At 37.4% G+C, this 16,549-nt stretch overlaps 1 protein-coding gene across 1 annotated transcript in view; it reads right to left on the bottom strand.

Moving 5' to 3' along the window:
* Nucleotides 1-16,549, bottom strand: part of VAV3 (vav guanine nucleotide exchange factor 3) — a 309,997-nt gene that overhangs the window by 40,795 nt on the left and 252,653 nt on the right. The window contains 2 exon segments of the mRNA XM_036768194.1: nucleotides 6,888-6,920; nucleotides 6,922-6,954. Coding sequence (XP_036624089.1) covers nucleotides 6,888-6,920; nucleotides 6,922-6,954 — 66 coding nt within the window.

Genomic DNA, 16,549 nt, shown 5'->3' with positions numbered 1-16,549 from the left:
AAGGAACTCCTGATGCAGCAACTTTGTCTACTAAAGCAGGTTGGTACTTTTTCTGCAGCATACAATACCTCTGCTAGGTCCTGATGAATCCCCCTAAAATGAATTCCCACTATTCTAAATTATCATTATATAAAATATGGTAATTGGTTCCAATCCATTGGAAATAAGTAGTGTGAATTACAATATGTGACCACTTCACAGGAGTTGTTATTCATACTAATTTAGACCAAGAGGGTTGCCTAGGGCACAGAAAAGATAAGTAACCTGCCTAGGACCTTATATAGGCAGTATGTATGAGAGAGCATACTAGGCCTTCTTTGCTATTCCAAGTACTATGTTATGTTGGGAGGAGAAAGTGAGGCTGATGACCTTACACAGCCCTCCCTCACTCAAATCAAAGTCAACTGCAAGTCATGTCATCATTTCCCTGATGTCACGGTCTTCTCGAAGGACCGTGAGAACGAAGGACAAACACGACCTGTGAGTAGTCTCTCCCTCTCCCTTTCCCTCTGCCTCTCCTTCTCCTTCTCCCTCTCCTTCTCCTTCCTCTTTGTGCTCCATTACCATGGCCAAAGGCTGCCCTCCTTAACTTTGTGTTTACTGGCTAGATTTCTTTCTCAAAAACCAAGCCTTAAACCCAATTCACTCTGGAGCTCATAGGTCCCTGCCCTCCTAGCACAGAGTGAATGTAAATCCCAAATAGTAACTGTTTCTCTTTTGGCCAGGAACCCGAGGGTCTTCCCCTCCTAGTTTGATTTTTTTTTTTTAGTTTTGATTAAAGGGGCCATCCCTTGATTAACTTCTTAAAGAGGCCTATTCACTGAGTGGGCATTACCTCAATCAAAGTGAGAACCTGAAAGGCCTTAGCCTGAAAGGGGCCAGGGTCTCCCAATGCATCCTGGACCATCTCCAGTCACCTGGTGAACACCAGGCCACTGGACCCAGATGGCTCTGGAGGAGAAAGTGAGGCTGGTGACTTGCAGAGCCCTCCCTCACTCAAATAAAACTCAACTGCAAATCATGTCATCAATTCCCTGATGTCACGGTCCTCTTCAAGAATGAAGGACAAACACAACAACTATGTTATGTTGCCTTTTAGCATAACGCAACCTTATCTTCATTTACAGATGAAGAAACTGAGACTCAGTAGATAAAGTGATTTGTCCATGACCATACAACTTGCTAATCTCAGAGCCAGAACTTGAAGTCCAAGTACAGGGTCCTTCAATTCAACAAACACTTTTTAGGCACCTAAAATGATTAGGCTCTGAAATACTACAAAAGCAAATCTCAATTATACTACACTCAAAGATTTGACATCACAGCAAAGTGATACCACATGTATACAAGTAAATGGAAAACATACAGAAATGAATAAAATACTTTCAAGAAGAAAAGAGTATCTATTATCAACATTACTTTTCAGACAGTGCTAGAAATACTAGGTATAACAATATAAGAAAAAGAAATCAAGGAATAAGCACAGGCAAGACAAAGTATTGTGTTTTTGGTTTTTTGCAGATAATATGATGGTTTATCCAGAGAACCCTCACTAAAATCAATGTTAATTTTTTTTTTAAAAATCAGCAGTTAAAAGATATAAAATAGATCTATATTATTCTTCGGCATTTCTGTGTATTGCCAACAAAATTCAGAAAAAAAGAATAGGGAAATCTCATTCATTCAGTATAAGTACAGACTATTTAAGATATTTTAGAGTCTATCTACCAAGACACACCAAGAAAATATATGAATACAACTATAAAATATTATTACATAAGATAGACCTAAAAAATTAGGAAAATGTTAATTATTTATGGCTTAGTCATGCCAATAATAAAAATGACTAATTTATTCAGGGCCATACCATTCAAATAACCAAAGGATTACTTTTATAGAGCTAGAAAAAAATAACAAAATTCATATAGATATAATGGCAGGGGGGACCACAGGGGGAATGGGAAAGAAAGGAGCCTGGCATTACCAGATAATCAAGTTATACCACAAAGCAGTAATCTTCAAAATGATTAGGTACTGGTTACAAAGTAGAGTGGTCAACCAGTGGAATAAATTGGGCATATAGCATGCAAAACGGACACAGTAGACTACTGTTGGTAAACCCAAAGACTACACTTACTGGGGGAAGGATTCACTATTGACAAAAATTGCTAAGAAAATTGGAAAGCAGTCTGGCAGAAACTAGGTATAGGCAAAAATCTCACACAATATGCTAAGAAAATACACACACACATGAAAAAAAAATCTTCACAGGAAGTTTCATTTTTTCCCTGATAAGTCTCATATTCAAGATACATAAGGAACTGATTCAAATTTGTAAGAATAAAAGCTATTCAATGGCCAAAGGATAAAATTAAGCAGTTTTCAAAAGAAGAAATCCAATCTATCAAAACCATATTAAAAAGTTTTTCCAAATCACTAATAATTAAAGGCATAAATCAAACCATTTTTTTGGCATGCTTTTGAGGTTTTACCTCATACCTCTCAAACTGGAAAAAAGATTAAAAAAAAAAGGAAAATGTCAAACGTTGGAGGGGCCATCTGAAAACATGTACATTAAGTCACCATTGGTGGAGCTGTGAATTAGTTCAGGTATTCTGGAAAACAATTTGAAACCATGCCCCCCTAAATCACTGATCTGTGCTTTCTCTTTGATTCAGTGATACAATTACTGAGCTTGTATCACAAAAAATATCAAAGAAAGAGGAAAAAACCCCATATGTACAAAATTTATAGCAACTCTTTTGTAGTAGAAAAAAAAACTTCCAACTAAGGAGGCTCCTACATAGTGGGGGAATGGTTAAACAATGGTTATATTATATGAATGGAATGAGATATTGTTGTACCTTAAGAAGTAGTGAAATGGACAATTTCAGAAGAAACCCGAGAAAACTTGTTTGAACTGATGAAGAGTGAAGTGAGCAGAACAAGAAGAATAATTTATACAATAATAAGAAAAAAAAAACTTTGAAAGACTTTATTACTCTATTCAATGAGATGACAAACCAAGATTCCAGAGGACCAAAGATGAAGCATGCTACCAATCTCCTGGCAGAGAGGTGATGCGTATTTTTGGATATGGCACATGAGAGAAATTGCTTCACTTGACTAGGCATATTTGTTAGGAGGATTTTATTGTTATTGCTATTGTTTGGGTGGGGAGTGAGAAAATAAATGCTTTATGGGCAAAAATTTACAAATTTTAAAATATAACAAAAGAAAGAGTGCTAATAATTGGTGGGAAGGCACAGAAAGGCTCAGCAATTGCTCACCTGGAATGAATTGTATTGAAGTTTGTAGTATACAGTGACGTCTCATTTTTAGAAGGGTTACTGTGCTTGTAATTCAAATCCAGTTTCTCCTAATCCCTAAATTGGTGCCCAAATCCTTAATTGAATCCCTAAATTTTTAAGGGAAGTAGCCCCTCCATTTCTCCAGATTCTCTTCCACCTCACTTCTAAAAGAAATCATGTCTGGTCATCTCAGAACAACTCAGAGCTTTGCAAGCAATGGTGTTCGCTAACACTTAATAGACATTACAAAGCTTATCTCATTCCATCTCCCAGTAACTCCATAAGGTAGGTATGGCATAATTATGCCTACAGATGAAGAGGCTCCAAGCTTTGAGGGTGGTCACCAGCTAGTAGTATAGGCAGGGACTGTCCTACATGGGGAATTTCCCATTGTACTCTAATTCCTCTCAGTCAGCATTCTGAGAAGAATTCCCAGGACCTCCCATGGGTGAACTCTCACCAGTGAAGTCACAAAACAGTGGCACACTTCCCAGGCTCTCTCCATCTGAGAACCCACCAGGCTCTCCTGTGATTATTCTCTGGCCCCTGGGTCACTTAATCTGATTAATATTCTTATACTGCACAACTTCTGGAATCGACCCAAACTATATTTTCCCAGAGAAGTTAATGCATATTAATGGCAATATATGAACTCAAAGGTATGAAAAAAATAATGTTCTCTAATGAATCTCCCTATACATGTCTTTGGGTACTCTGCCCAAAGGAATATAAATTTTGATCACTGAAATCTGCAAGATATCTTGGGGTTTATAGGCTAGATTTTTTTTTCTCTTCCCTACTTATTTATTCTATCATTTAAAAAACATAAGTGGGACAATTACTCTTTCACCTCATGTAGTTTCATTTAGAATTTCTTGAGATAGAGCTCTGGAAAACCAGGCTTTGATAAAGCCCCTGGGGATTCAAATGGAGCTACTTGACCATGGCTTAAACCCAAATCAATCTGGCTCTCACTGATGGGCCTACAATAGGTCGCAGTCCAAGCCTCACTTGGTCATTGATTGGGTTTTGATGGCTCAGAACAAGGGTAAATAGCAATTGTTTCTGTTGTGGCAATGTTTCTGTTCTTCCCCTCCCAGTTTGATTTTTTTTTTTTTTAAGTAGGCAATGTAGAACATCTTTTACCTCATTTCTTACTTAGTCTTAAATCACTGAATGGGTGTTGCCTCAGACAAATTAAGCCTGGAAAAGGCCTTAGCTTAAAAGCCAAGATCTCCCACTGCTTCTGGGGTCATCTCCAGTCTTTCCTGATCTATATCTTTGCCACTGAACTCAGATGACCTTGGAGAAGAGAGCGAGGCTGGTGACTTTGCACAGCTCTGCCTCACTAAAATCCAGCTCACTTGCAAGTAAGACATCACCCCTCCTGATGTCACTGGTTCTCAATAGGTAGGGAAGGGATTCAAAAGCTCACTGTCTGCTGTCTTGAAGTCCATAACTCTTCCCATTGTACCCTGATTCCTCTCCTTAGTCAGCATTCTGAGAAGAATTCCCAGGACCCTCCCACCTGATAGGCAGTGAAGTTACAAAACAGTAGCACACCCTCCCAGGCTCTCTCTCCATCTGAGACCTACCTGACTCTCCTGAGATTATTCTCTGGCCCCTGGGTCAGTTAATCTGATTAAATATTCCTATACTGCACAATTCCTGGAATCTACCCAAATATATTTTCCCCAAGAAATTAATGTATATCAATGGCAATGTGTGAACTCAAAGGTACACATCTGTCTTTGACATGTCCTAGATTTCTAGCACAGTGTTTTATTTTTCATTGGACCTGCTACTTCATCCATGTAAGGGGGAAAACTACTTTCCTCTGTAGTACTAATGCATGTAAGAGCCTTCTTTGAAATCTGTGGTTTAGATACTTGTCTGCAGCACCAAGAATTAAGTGACTTACACAGACATGCAGCCAGCTTGTGTGTCTGTGTGGTCTGTGTATGTGTGGTTTTTTGTTTCGTTTGTTTTGTTCTTGTTTGTTTGTTTGTAAAGAACCAGAACAAAACAGGAGCCTATCAGTTAGGGAATGGCTAAACAAAATAGTGACATGTAATTAATGGAAAGGTATCCTGTTATAAGAAACAAATATGAGGAATCTAGAGAAACAAAGAAAGACATAAATTTAAGCAAATTAAAGTTTGAAGAAATAGGAAAACAGCATGCAAGGTTTCTATACTGATATAAAGAAAATGAACAATAAAACAGAACACTGTTCAATTATATTTACCAGAGGAATATCCTTCCTTTCATGGTAAAGGTGGGAGTTCAACGGGTATGGAATGTTCCATACTCTGTCACAAAGACTCAATTTAATTTTAACTTTTTTCTTTCTTTTTCATAAGGGAACGGCCAGGCTGGTAACACACTATTATAATCTCTGCTACCGCAGAAGGTTAAGGCTGGTGGATCCCTTTAATTTCGGACTTCTAAGCTGAAATAGACTGGATATTCACTAAGTCCATTATTAATATGGTGAGCCTCTCAGGCTCCAATATGGTGGCCCCTAAGCTCCTGGACCAGCAGACCTGCCTAAAAGGAGCTGGAAATGGCCCTGCCCTTATAGTCAGGGTAGGATAAGGGAGATCCAGTCTCAAAACAAACAAAAGAACAAGCCAAAAAAAAAAAATGCAAGGGAAAGTATGGGGAATGAGGGAGGGAGAGCTGTAGTGGTGGAAAGAATATATTCCAGAAATGCTGTCATGTAAAAAGCACAACATTCAATAAAACTTAAATTAAAAAAAAAAAAGATTGCAATGTTAGTGTCCAGGAGACTTTTAAGCCAGTTAACAGGAGGTCATAGTAATCAATTCCAATATAAAAGCCTGTAAGCCTGGTAAGATGGTGGCATTTTTGAAGTAGTTTAATTTAATTAGAAACAATAACATCCATCTCTGTTTCCTCTATAAAGTTGAATTTTTCATAACTTCATTTGGATAAGTACTGCTGTTCATTAATTTCTTCTGGTAGCATCATACTGCAGTTAATGTTTTGAGAACATTTTACTGTGATGTTGAAGAAAACAGTAACAAGATATCAACGTACGCAGAAATATATATTTAAAGATTTGGTTGAAGGATTTGTGTACTTGATGCTACATTTTAAAAATCATACTATTTATATCTCTGTAACCCAAAGTGACTGGCAGGGGGTTGGGGGTGGGAGAGGAGGAAACAGATTAAAATCAAACCATTCTCACCTCACTGGAGAAAAAACAAAATTTGCTCAATGCATTTTTTTCCTGTAAGCTTTAGCTTATTTCTTTAGAAATAAAAGCCCTCTGTACAATCTAATTTCATAAATTCCCTGAAGTTAAATTTGCTTCCTGTGAATATTTCTTTAACACTTAAAAATTTCAATCTGTTAATGAAGCTTATCACTGTTGCAATTTTAAATAACATTGGACTTAACATTCAAATGCAAAGAACAAAGAAATAATATGATTCCCAGAAGGCATGATTAATAAAATTTCTGGTAAAGCTGACCAATTTCCTCTGAATGTTTCTTGAACAACAATTACATTGACCAAATGAAAAAAATTAAATATATTGTACTTACACATGGACAAGGCTTAACTGCTTCACTAGGAAAAGAAACCAATCTCCCCTGATGCTAAGTTCCGTCCCTATAAATAGAAGAAAAAGTGTCAAGGTAAAGATGACAATTACCCAGGGGGTAACACCAGAGCACATTCTATTTAATCAACATCTGTTGCCACAGACCGTCGAACTCCTTATGAGTAACATCTGGTGGTAAGGATTTAAATAATAATAACAAACTATTATTTGTATGGCACTTTCAGATTCCTGAAGCCATTGTCTGCATTATTTCACTTGTTCCCCGCTGAGAAGTAATATTTTTATATTATCCCCATTTAGAGATGACAAAACTGAGGCTGAGAAGTTTGGTGGCCTATCCAAGGTCACAAAGCTAGTAGGTATTTGAAAAAGGATTGAAATCAAGGTTTTCCTGTCTCCAAGCCCGGGCTCTCTCTCCACTACACCAAGCCACTATCTCCTTGCCTTCTGTTTTGGGAGAGGAAATTTGAAAAAAAAAAAAAAGATTCTAATATTGTTCACACAGTTGACCAGGAACGTGATTCAAGAACTTATCGGATTTTTCAATCCAACTCTCTACTCTTAGACATCCCCCACCCCATTCAATTTCACAAGCAGACTTCGTATTTTGTTAGGTGTTTGTAATCTGGGCCGGATTTCATCTGTGCTGAAATTACTTCAGCAATTGTCTGGAATTTTACATTCTTGAAAGTTGCCTGGGGTTCTGAGAGGTTAAGTGATATGGCCATGGTCTCACAGCAAGTCTGTCAGTGGTGGGTCTTACCAACTCCAGTAACCTCCTGTAGCAACAATGCTGCTTGCAGCTGCTGTGGAAGTGTAAGGCCAATAACACCAGCACACAGGAAGGCTGCTAGCACAGATTCTTTGATCTGCTTTTCTAAGGAAAGCAACTTTAAGGGGTTTACAATCTCACTTTAATTAAACCTACATATATCATTCACTTAGTTCAGTCAGTGCCCTGAACTTCAGAGAAAACACAAACAGAAATTACACGCAGAAATTAGATAAATAGTACAAATAACACAAATCAACAGACAGGGCTTCTAACCATCTGTCCATAGCAATATGTACATAGTTACCAGAGAGAGAAGCACCAACATCTGGGTTTTCAGAACTGGAGGTCTCCTTAATGGCTACCCAGGGTCTCATCTGGTGAAATCCTAGGAACGCTCTTGCAATGAGTGAGCCTCAAAGCAAACTGCTAACCTCAGAGTATATACACTTCTTCAGGGTCAGCCCACAGAGGGTGTCACAACCATGTGACTCAAACTCATGTGACTTAGGCTTTCTTGTGACTTAAGCAGATCATCAAAAACTCTTGATTCAATCAAAGACTCAGCTGAAGGCACTTGATTGCCTTAGTGCCAAGAAGAACTCCAGAAGAAAAAAAGCAAAAAGTCTCACTTTGCTTGCCATTACACTTCCCTTTATACATTACAACATACCACCTTTGCAAATCTGCTTCACTTAAATCCTATTCATTCCCAAATCAAGACATCGCCTTGTGATGTCACTGGTCCTCTTTAAAAACAAAAGACAAACAACAATAACAATTCTCATTAATAAGTAACTGGAGACATATGGTTGACTATTGAGTATGACCATCATTAGGCAGGAGCTTGTATTTAAGGGACCTTCACAATGGTCCATATCTGGAGACCCTCACACATGATAAATATTATTATTTCACCAGACACAACCTTTGGCCCTGGACTTGCTTGGCATTTTTATCAATAATCCAGATGATCTAGCAAAAGGATTTATTTTTAAGTGATAATTTTAGGGGAAGGAAGAATAAAGGGGAGGGGGGGTGATAGGATTAAAATTTTAAATGACATTGAGAGAAATAACAAGAAGCCAACAGAATAAAGTCAGCTCAATTACAAGAGTAGAAAAAAGATTTAATGATCCCAGAGGAACACCAGATAGCACCTTTCCCCCCTCTTAGTTGAGCCTACACACTCTTCCGCCTATTTCCTATGTATGAAATATTCCTCCTATTCCCATGTCCATTTTAAATGCTACCTACTCTACTATGAAGTAAGCCTCCAGGCAAAATGATTTACCTCCACCCCCCCACCACCAGTTAGCTTGTAAAGTGGATAGAGTCCCAGGCCTGGAGTCAGGAAGACCTGAGTTCAAATCCAGCCTTAGACACTTACTATGTGACCCTGGGCAAGTAACTTAAAACCCTGTTTGCTTCAGTTTCCTCATCCATAAAATGATCTGGAGAAGGAAATGGCAAACCACTCCAGCATCTTTGCCAAAAAAGTCCCTAATGGGGTCACAGAGAGTCAGACACAACTGCACGACAACAACCACTGCCTCTCTCATAGCCCTTTTACTTCAACTTTTCTTAAGCCCTTCTCAAATCTATAGGGAGGTACTAGCCTTTTTCAGATTATAAACACCATAATAATAACAATTTGCATTTATAACAAGCACTGAAAGGGTTTACAAAAAGCATCATCCTCACGACGACTCTGTGAGATCTGTAGGACAAAATTATTATTTCCGTTTCACAAATGAAGAAACCAAGCCTCAGAGTAGTTAAGCGACTCGCTTGAAGTGACATTCCTCAGTAAATGTCAGGGCTGGACCCAGGCCTCCAGACTCTTAAGTCAATACTTTTTCCTCATTATGCTGGCCTTTGCCTCGATGAAGGAAGTAACCACAGTTTATTCAACTCTGTATTCTCTAGCACCAAACACGGTGCTGTGCACAGATTAGGTGCCTGGTAAATTTTAATTTTTTTAAAGCATAATCTGGATATAAACATAAAAAATTTATAAACTGGGAAATTTAAAGAATGATAATCAACTATTCTCAACCTTTTCCTAAAGAATACTCTAAATTAATTATTTTACCTGCAATAGGAGAGATTCAATTGAGGGAAACGTAGTTTTCTGAAGGTATTGTGATTAGATATTAGAGAAAGTTAAAGAAAGAATAATGAAATCTTTTCAAAATGCCTTTGAAAGTACAATAGATTCAGCTGGGATTATTTATTTAAGCACTTCAAGTATCATGAGGTGAGCTCGGTTTTACCACAAACTCAGTGAGGGAAAAAGCTCTTTGTAGCTTTCTCAGCTTATAATGCATATTCTGCACGCAGTAGGTTTTAAATGTTTGTTGAATAAAGAATGGATTAACGGCCCATCATTTTTCTTTTGACTTCAAATCATTCCAACTACAAGTTGCTAAGTTTACCAAGATGGCTAGGAAAAAAAAAACAACACCATGGCCTATGAATATGATAGCTTTATTTATGGTGAAGGGAGACCAGTAAAGAGACAGTGATAGTTCTGAGGAGTATATACTTTTGGTTTGGAGGGAAAGTGTTTTCTAAATATAAATTCTGTAGTAGGAGAAAAATCTACTGCATGCAAGTCAAGCTAGTCTCATTTCTCCCCTTGCCTTCCCCCCCCCCCCCCGCCCCTCCCCCACCAAAGGTAATGAAATTATCTCAACACTTAATTGGTCCCAAGGACCTAAGGTTCTAACTGTTGATTAAACTGGCTGGTTTACTAGGTACATAAGCCCAGCTCACAAGGAGGTGGGGGTCCTCAGTTTTTCACAAGCTGATCACTGGGCCTGCCAGTATGGGAAATGAGAAAACAGAGGAGCCCCACCCAACTGAATCAATGTCTTATCCTTGACGAATACCCTTTCCATTTTATTGTGAAGTGAACTTTTTCTTTGTTAAATGTTAGATGGTCTGTGTCTCATTTCATCCCAGTTCCAAGCCTGAACTACAGGAGTGGCCTGTATTAGGCTGGGCTTTGGAAGGTACCTCACTCACTTCTTTCCACCCCACCTTCATCCTTCGTTTCAGCCACCAAACCATGAATCGTGCTAACCAGAATCGGGACTGTGATGAGGAGAGCAATTGAGAAACAGGTGACCTGAAATGATTCTGTCTCTATTGTTTTTTTAAACCACTCTTCAAGAACTGTTTATGTGAGGGCCTCTGGAAGAAAGGAATTAGATTAAGCAAGCTGTCAAGCTCCTTTTCAACTCTAATTTTGTAGAAAATGCCTCAGTTGCAGAGGTCACATGTTCACTAAGATTTAGTGTATTTCCTAACAGCCTGCTGGTGAGTAATGATTATTTAACATATTTTGACAGATGATTAAAATTATATTTTAACACTAATTCCTGTGAGAAGTCATTTTTAGCTATGGAAGGTAATATGCACCATAGCCGATAAATTTACACTAATTCAGCGAATAGCCAACATTTGGATATACAGAAACAAAACAAAGAGTGGGAGGGGATGTCTCTGGCTCCCTTGTTGATGTTGGAGGGAGGATTTAAGTGGGTAGCTCATTAATGCTAATGGGAGGAGAAGCTGTCAATTCAACACGTAGGGATAGAATTGACATCTTAGCTTTTGAAAATAAGCCATTTGGAAGCAAATGATTGAGTTTGTGTGGAGTATGCTGATTTTACCTGTGCCTTTTGTATTAGCCTTGACAGTATTCCTGAAGCTAAACTTAATTCTACTTTACATTTCAGCATAAGCCTTTTATTCTGGGTCAGATAATATACTTGTTTTTACCATGTGTACCTTTTGTAACTGTCAGGTAGGAAGTCTTTCTTTGACCATACTGTTTTCTGATATTTATTCTAGTGATTCTTGTAATATCTTCAAGGTCAACCAGAAAACATTCCTCTTTTTTAAGTTATTTGTCATCTGATATACTGTGAGACACTATGTTTCTGTACATTTATTCTATAGTGCATATTACATGATTTACAAATTTAACAGAACAATCCTGGGTCACTTAAGAAAACTATTAAAATTATTCTATCTTGGGCTGGAGAGAAAAGCACAAATATTTACCATTTTTAAAACTTAATGTTTCTAAATTGGATAAGAGCACAAAACAAAAATAATAGAATTTTAACTCAAAAATGTCCACATTGCTCAAAAGATAAATTTGCTTCTTAAAAAACTCAGTCTCCTTTTGGGAAATTGATCATGGATTAACTATGAAGACCCACCAAGAGATGCCCCTTGCCGAACCTTCATACAGAAAGACATACTCTTAGGGTTTCATAACTATCCAGTTTATATTATATCACTTCTTCCATATTTTATTTCCAACACAACTAGACCATAGCAAATGACAGTAAATTTAAAAAAATAAAATTTTTTCTGGTAGGCAATAACGTCATGGAAAAATAGATCATTTTAATATAGTCAATTGTAATATCTCTGCATCATACGAAAGCAGCAAGAATTCGATGTGTTGCATAGCTGTAAAGCTAAAACTTAATTTTCAAAACCCAAGTCCTTTCCAGCACAGAGGCCATTCACAATGGCAGAAATATACTCTCCAAAATCCATTTTAAACTATTTATTTCCTGAATTTGGAAAAAAGAGAAAAAAAGGATAAAAATGCCTTAGTAAAAATCCAGAACAAGAGTCTCTTCTCTGTGGTTCATTTATCCCTTTAATACCACCTGGATTGGGGTTTTAATGCACTTTACTGGATCAGCACGGAGCAATTTCCAGCAGGCAGAGTTGGATGTAAAGGGGGCAGATTAATGGTTATTTATGAAAGACTGGAAACGATCCCAAGCTGCAGTGCCCTAAACACTCACAGCGTATGCACGACGTCGAGGCAGAGATTACTAAGCAATTTATCACATATGGGTTACGGCCAGAGAAACTGCCAGTCACACTCCCACATTCAGAAATACACATTCTGAGGCTGGGGCGAGGGGGATGGGGAGGAGGACCGGGGATAAAATACAAAGGGAATATATTAAAGATAATCATAGTTGGAGATAGACACAAATCTCTATTTCTTTGTTTCACAGGAAGAACAATGTTGTCCTTTAGTATCAGGTCCTCTGAATCTCCTTCCCCATTACTTGTATAAATCCAAAAATCTAACTGAGCTCATAAATTTCTGAATGGTTCATTAAGTAGGATTGTGCAGAACTTAATGATTATTATACTTCTACTGTCACACAGTAGTAAGATGCCTGTGTTTACACCTTTGCCCCTCAAATCTTGTGTATTTATAAAGTGACTGCTAGGTGAAAAGCTGGGTGGTGCATTGAATAGAGCTCTGGGTTCGGAGTCAGAAAGCTCTGAGTTCAAATCCAGCCTCAGATACACTAGTTGTGTGATCTTGAGCAAGCCACTTAACCTCTATTTGCCTTAGTTTCCTCAAATGTAAAATGGCAACACCAATAAAATTGCATGTCTCTCCAGGAATAATAACTGATCTGAGGAATCTGCCTCGAAGGGTTGTTTTGAGGATCAAATGAGATAATAATATTTGTAAAGCTCTTAGCACAATACCTGGTGAATAGGAAGTGCTCAATAAATATTTGTTCCCTCCCTCTCTCCCGTCTCTTCTTTGCTCAGGTAGAGTACTTGAGTGTAGAATATTGTAGTCATTGTCAAAACAGTTGACATGTTAGTTTTGCCAAACTTTTCCCCCTCTTTCCTTTAAAAAAAAATTATTCTAAAGAATGAGCAAGGGATGGCTTGCTAATGGGGGAGGGAGGGAGCTGGTTTATATCTGCAAATGGGGGTGCTATAAAAGCAAAAAGAATTAATATTTTTCAAAAGAAAATGACCTTCTGCTTTGCTTCCCTAAGCTGAAGCATCTGTGAAGAATCCAAACTCATTAACATGTATAAACCATGACGCAGTTAGAGTCCTAGAAAGGTCCTTTACTGTATTTTAACATAGGAATTCCTATAAGGGCAAAAGATGGGGATAAAAACAGTGCTTATTATCTGAGAAAGTAGAAGATGCTACATTTTCTTAGAATAAAAAATGGGTTCAAGGCACTCAGAAACATTGATGAAGATTATTCTCTGAAGGTTATAGGTAGTAACTCATAGTTGGAATGCGGTGCTATAGTAGCATAGGGTGAATGGGGCTTTACCCCAGGCCGCTAGCATTTACAGAGGCCATAATTCCTTCCTAAAAACCACCTGTTCCCAGGACTAACACATACATACCCATTGAGGGAGGCGTACTTCCTCTAGTAAGACTATACCCACCCCCCAGTCCAACTGTTCTCTAAATCAGTTGCCTACCAATTCACCTATTTTTGCCCTTGGTAAGAAAAGAAAAAAACTACGGAGTTATAGATCTCTACTGGAATTCACTCTCTTAGAATTCACTCTCTCCCCATCTTTGCTTCTTAAAATTCCTTCAAGGCTCAGTTCAGTGACGACCTCCAATATAAAGCTTTTCCTGACCCCACTTGATGGTGCTGGCTCCTCTGTTTACTTCTCCCTATACATTCTCCTATAGACTGAGCTCCACCCTTGAAGCCAAGAAGTCCTGGGTTTAAGTTCCATCTCTGACACACGTGGGACATATCACTTTACGTAAGTTGCTTAGGCTTTCAGTGTTCTAGCTAGGCAACTCTCAAGGCAATATTAATACTCAAGTATATTTTATTATATATTATATTATTATACTCTTTGATTAAATTATATATTATGGATATATACACATTATAATAGTATATTTCAGTATATTTTATTGTCTTAAACCAATTGGAAACTCTTAAGATGATAAATTGCAGAGAAAGTGCTGACCTGCTTTGGTAGTTTCCTCTATCAATGAAACCCACAGATCTAGTTTATAAGTTCCTGGCACATAGTAAGCATTCACGAATGCTTGTTAACTGACCGACTATCCTATGTGAAGTATCCTCCTGGAAGGATGGACACTCCTCGACAGTGGGGGCTGTTTCGTTTTTGTCTTTGTGAGCCAACAGCTCATCATTTAGTGAGTGTTTCATAACTATTTGTTGAATTGAGCTGAAGGTTTTATGCAAACTACAGTTCAGATTTTAGTTGAATGATACCTAAAGTGCCTCATGCAGGATTATATCCTGTTGGTGCCCAATAATTATGAGTTGCTGGCTGATTGGCTGCAGAGAAATTTAATCAGTATTCACCACATAAAATACTTTCAAACTCATGATTAAAAATATTGCCATTCATAACATTACCTATATTGCAACCTGCAACCAACTGTTTACCTCTGGGAGCTCTGCTGAGCTGCAAATAGCCCATAACCATGGCTCATAAACTGAGCTTATAATGTCCAGTAGCTGACTTACACATCTAATAAAAGGAATATATAGGAAAATCCTGATTAACCAGAATTGTTCAGAGGCGAAACCCTCTGGTCATTGAATTGTCTGAAAAAAACACCAGGGTGATCCAAAAAGCTCTTTTCTTTTAGGTCTTGTAGAAAGACCTTCTAAAATCTTTCAGCAATTTTTTTTTCAGTCTTGGCAAATAGCATAGATGGAATGCAATGAAATTTTGAGGCTGTATGATTTTGTGACTAACCCAATGGTTAAGCTAAACTGCATTTTAAAATCCATTAGCTTTCCAGGACCCCTAAATCCTCTTCAGGGGATTGGGTCAGGAAATGCATGATTAAAAAGACACCATCATTTGTATGTGATGTAATGAGTTGGCTGCCTTAATTATAAGGGATATTACCATTCAAGGTCTTAGAATCACTGATGTTTAAATCTATAAAAGGAAATGGATGTTCTATGTGACATAAGGGTTGTTCAATATAAGTGCCATTCATTAATTTATTCTTCAGGAATCCTGATTGCTCTATCTTATGTTGGAGATATTTGTAGTACTTAGATACACTGAGTAAACAGAAACAAATGAAAACTGGAAAGGGTTAATCCAACCTCAAGCTATTTTTCATACTATATTAAACCCAAATTGATAGTACTGTTCAGTACAATTCCAGTTGGACCTCCCAATGATGTGAAGTTATTATTCCTGGAGAGGCATGCAATCATATTCATTGTAAAAAAATACAGAGATAAATAGACAAATATGTGTCTGTATGTATACATATGTGTATATATTCATATATATGTATGTGTGTATTGTATATATTCATATATATGTATGTGTATGTATGTATATGTGTATACATGTGTGTATATATAAATATATATGTGTGTGTGCGTATACACACACACACACACACACACATACATATATATGCCTTATCCCCTTATGGTCAAGGAGAAAAGCAAAAAAATTTCCTCTTAGACTTTTATTTTACTAGCAAGACCATTTCATTTTATCCTTGATGAAACAGATAATAATCTATGTTAGATATGTTTTGGTACAACCCCTGTAGAGAGGGTATACCATGTTTGACATTTTTTTCCTATATCAAGGACTCAAAAATAAAAATTACTAATAAAAATTTTTGAAAAAAAAATAGAAATAATGATTAAGACCTCACCCTATCTATCATCATATTTACCAACTCCCTTATAGTACAGTCTATACATTTAGAAACATTTCTGGAAATTCAAACTATATTATATTGGGTCAAACACCATTGGAAATCAACCAGGGAGAGTGCTCTCCCTCAGAAGCCTGTATTAATTCCTATTATCTTCTCTAACCATCTTTAGAAGCCTCCCACCCCGCTATCATCTTTATGAACTTTTTTTTTTCCTTTCTTGTAATTATGGGTACTCTGATTTTCCTGATTAATACCTATGAAATTAAAAGTCACATGATTATCAGACATGTTAAGAAAAAATAAATTCCTTCCTTCCTTTCTTACAGTTCACATTGCTTACACTTCTGCTTTTCCTTCTG

This window comes from Trichosurus vulpecula, chromosome 7, assembly GCF_011100635.1.
Source record: "Trichosurus vulpecula isolate mTriVul1 chromosome 7, mTriVul1.pri, whole genome shotgun sequence".
Classification (NCBI taxonomy): domain Eukaryota; kingdom Metazoa; phylum Chordata; class Mammalia; order Diprotodontia; family Phalangeridae; genus Trichosurus; species Trichosurus vulpecula.
This window is presented reverse-complemented; position numbering and strand designations above follow the sequence as displayed.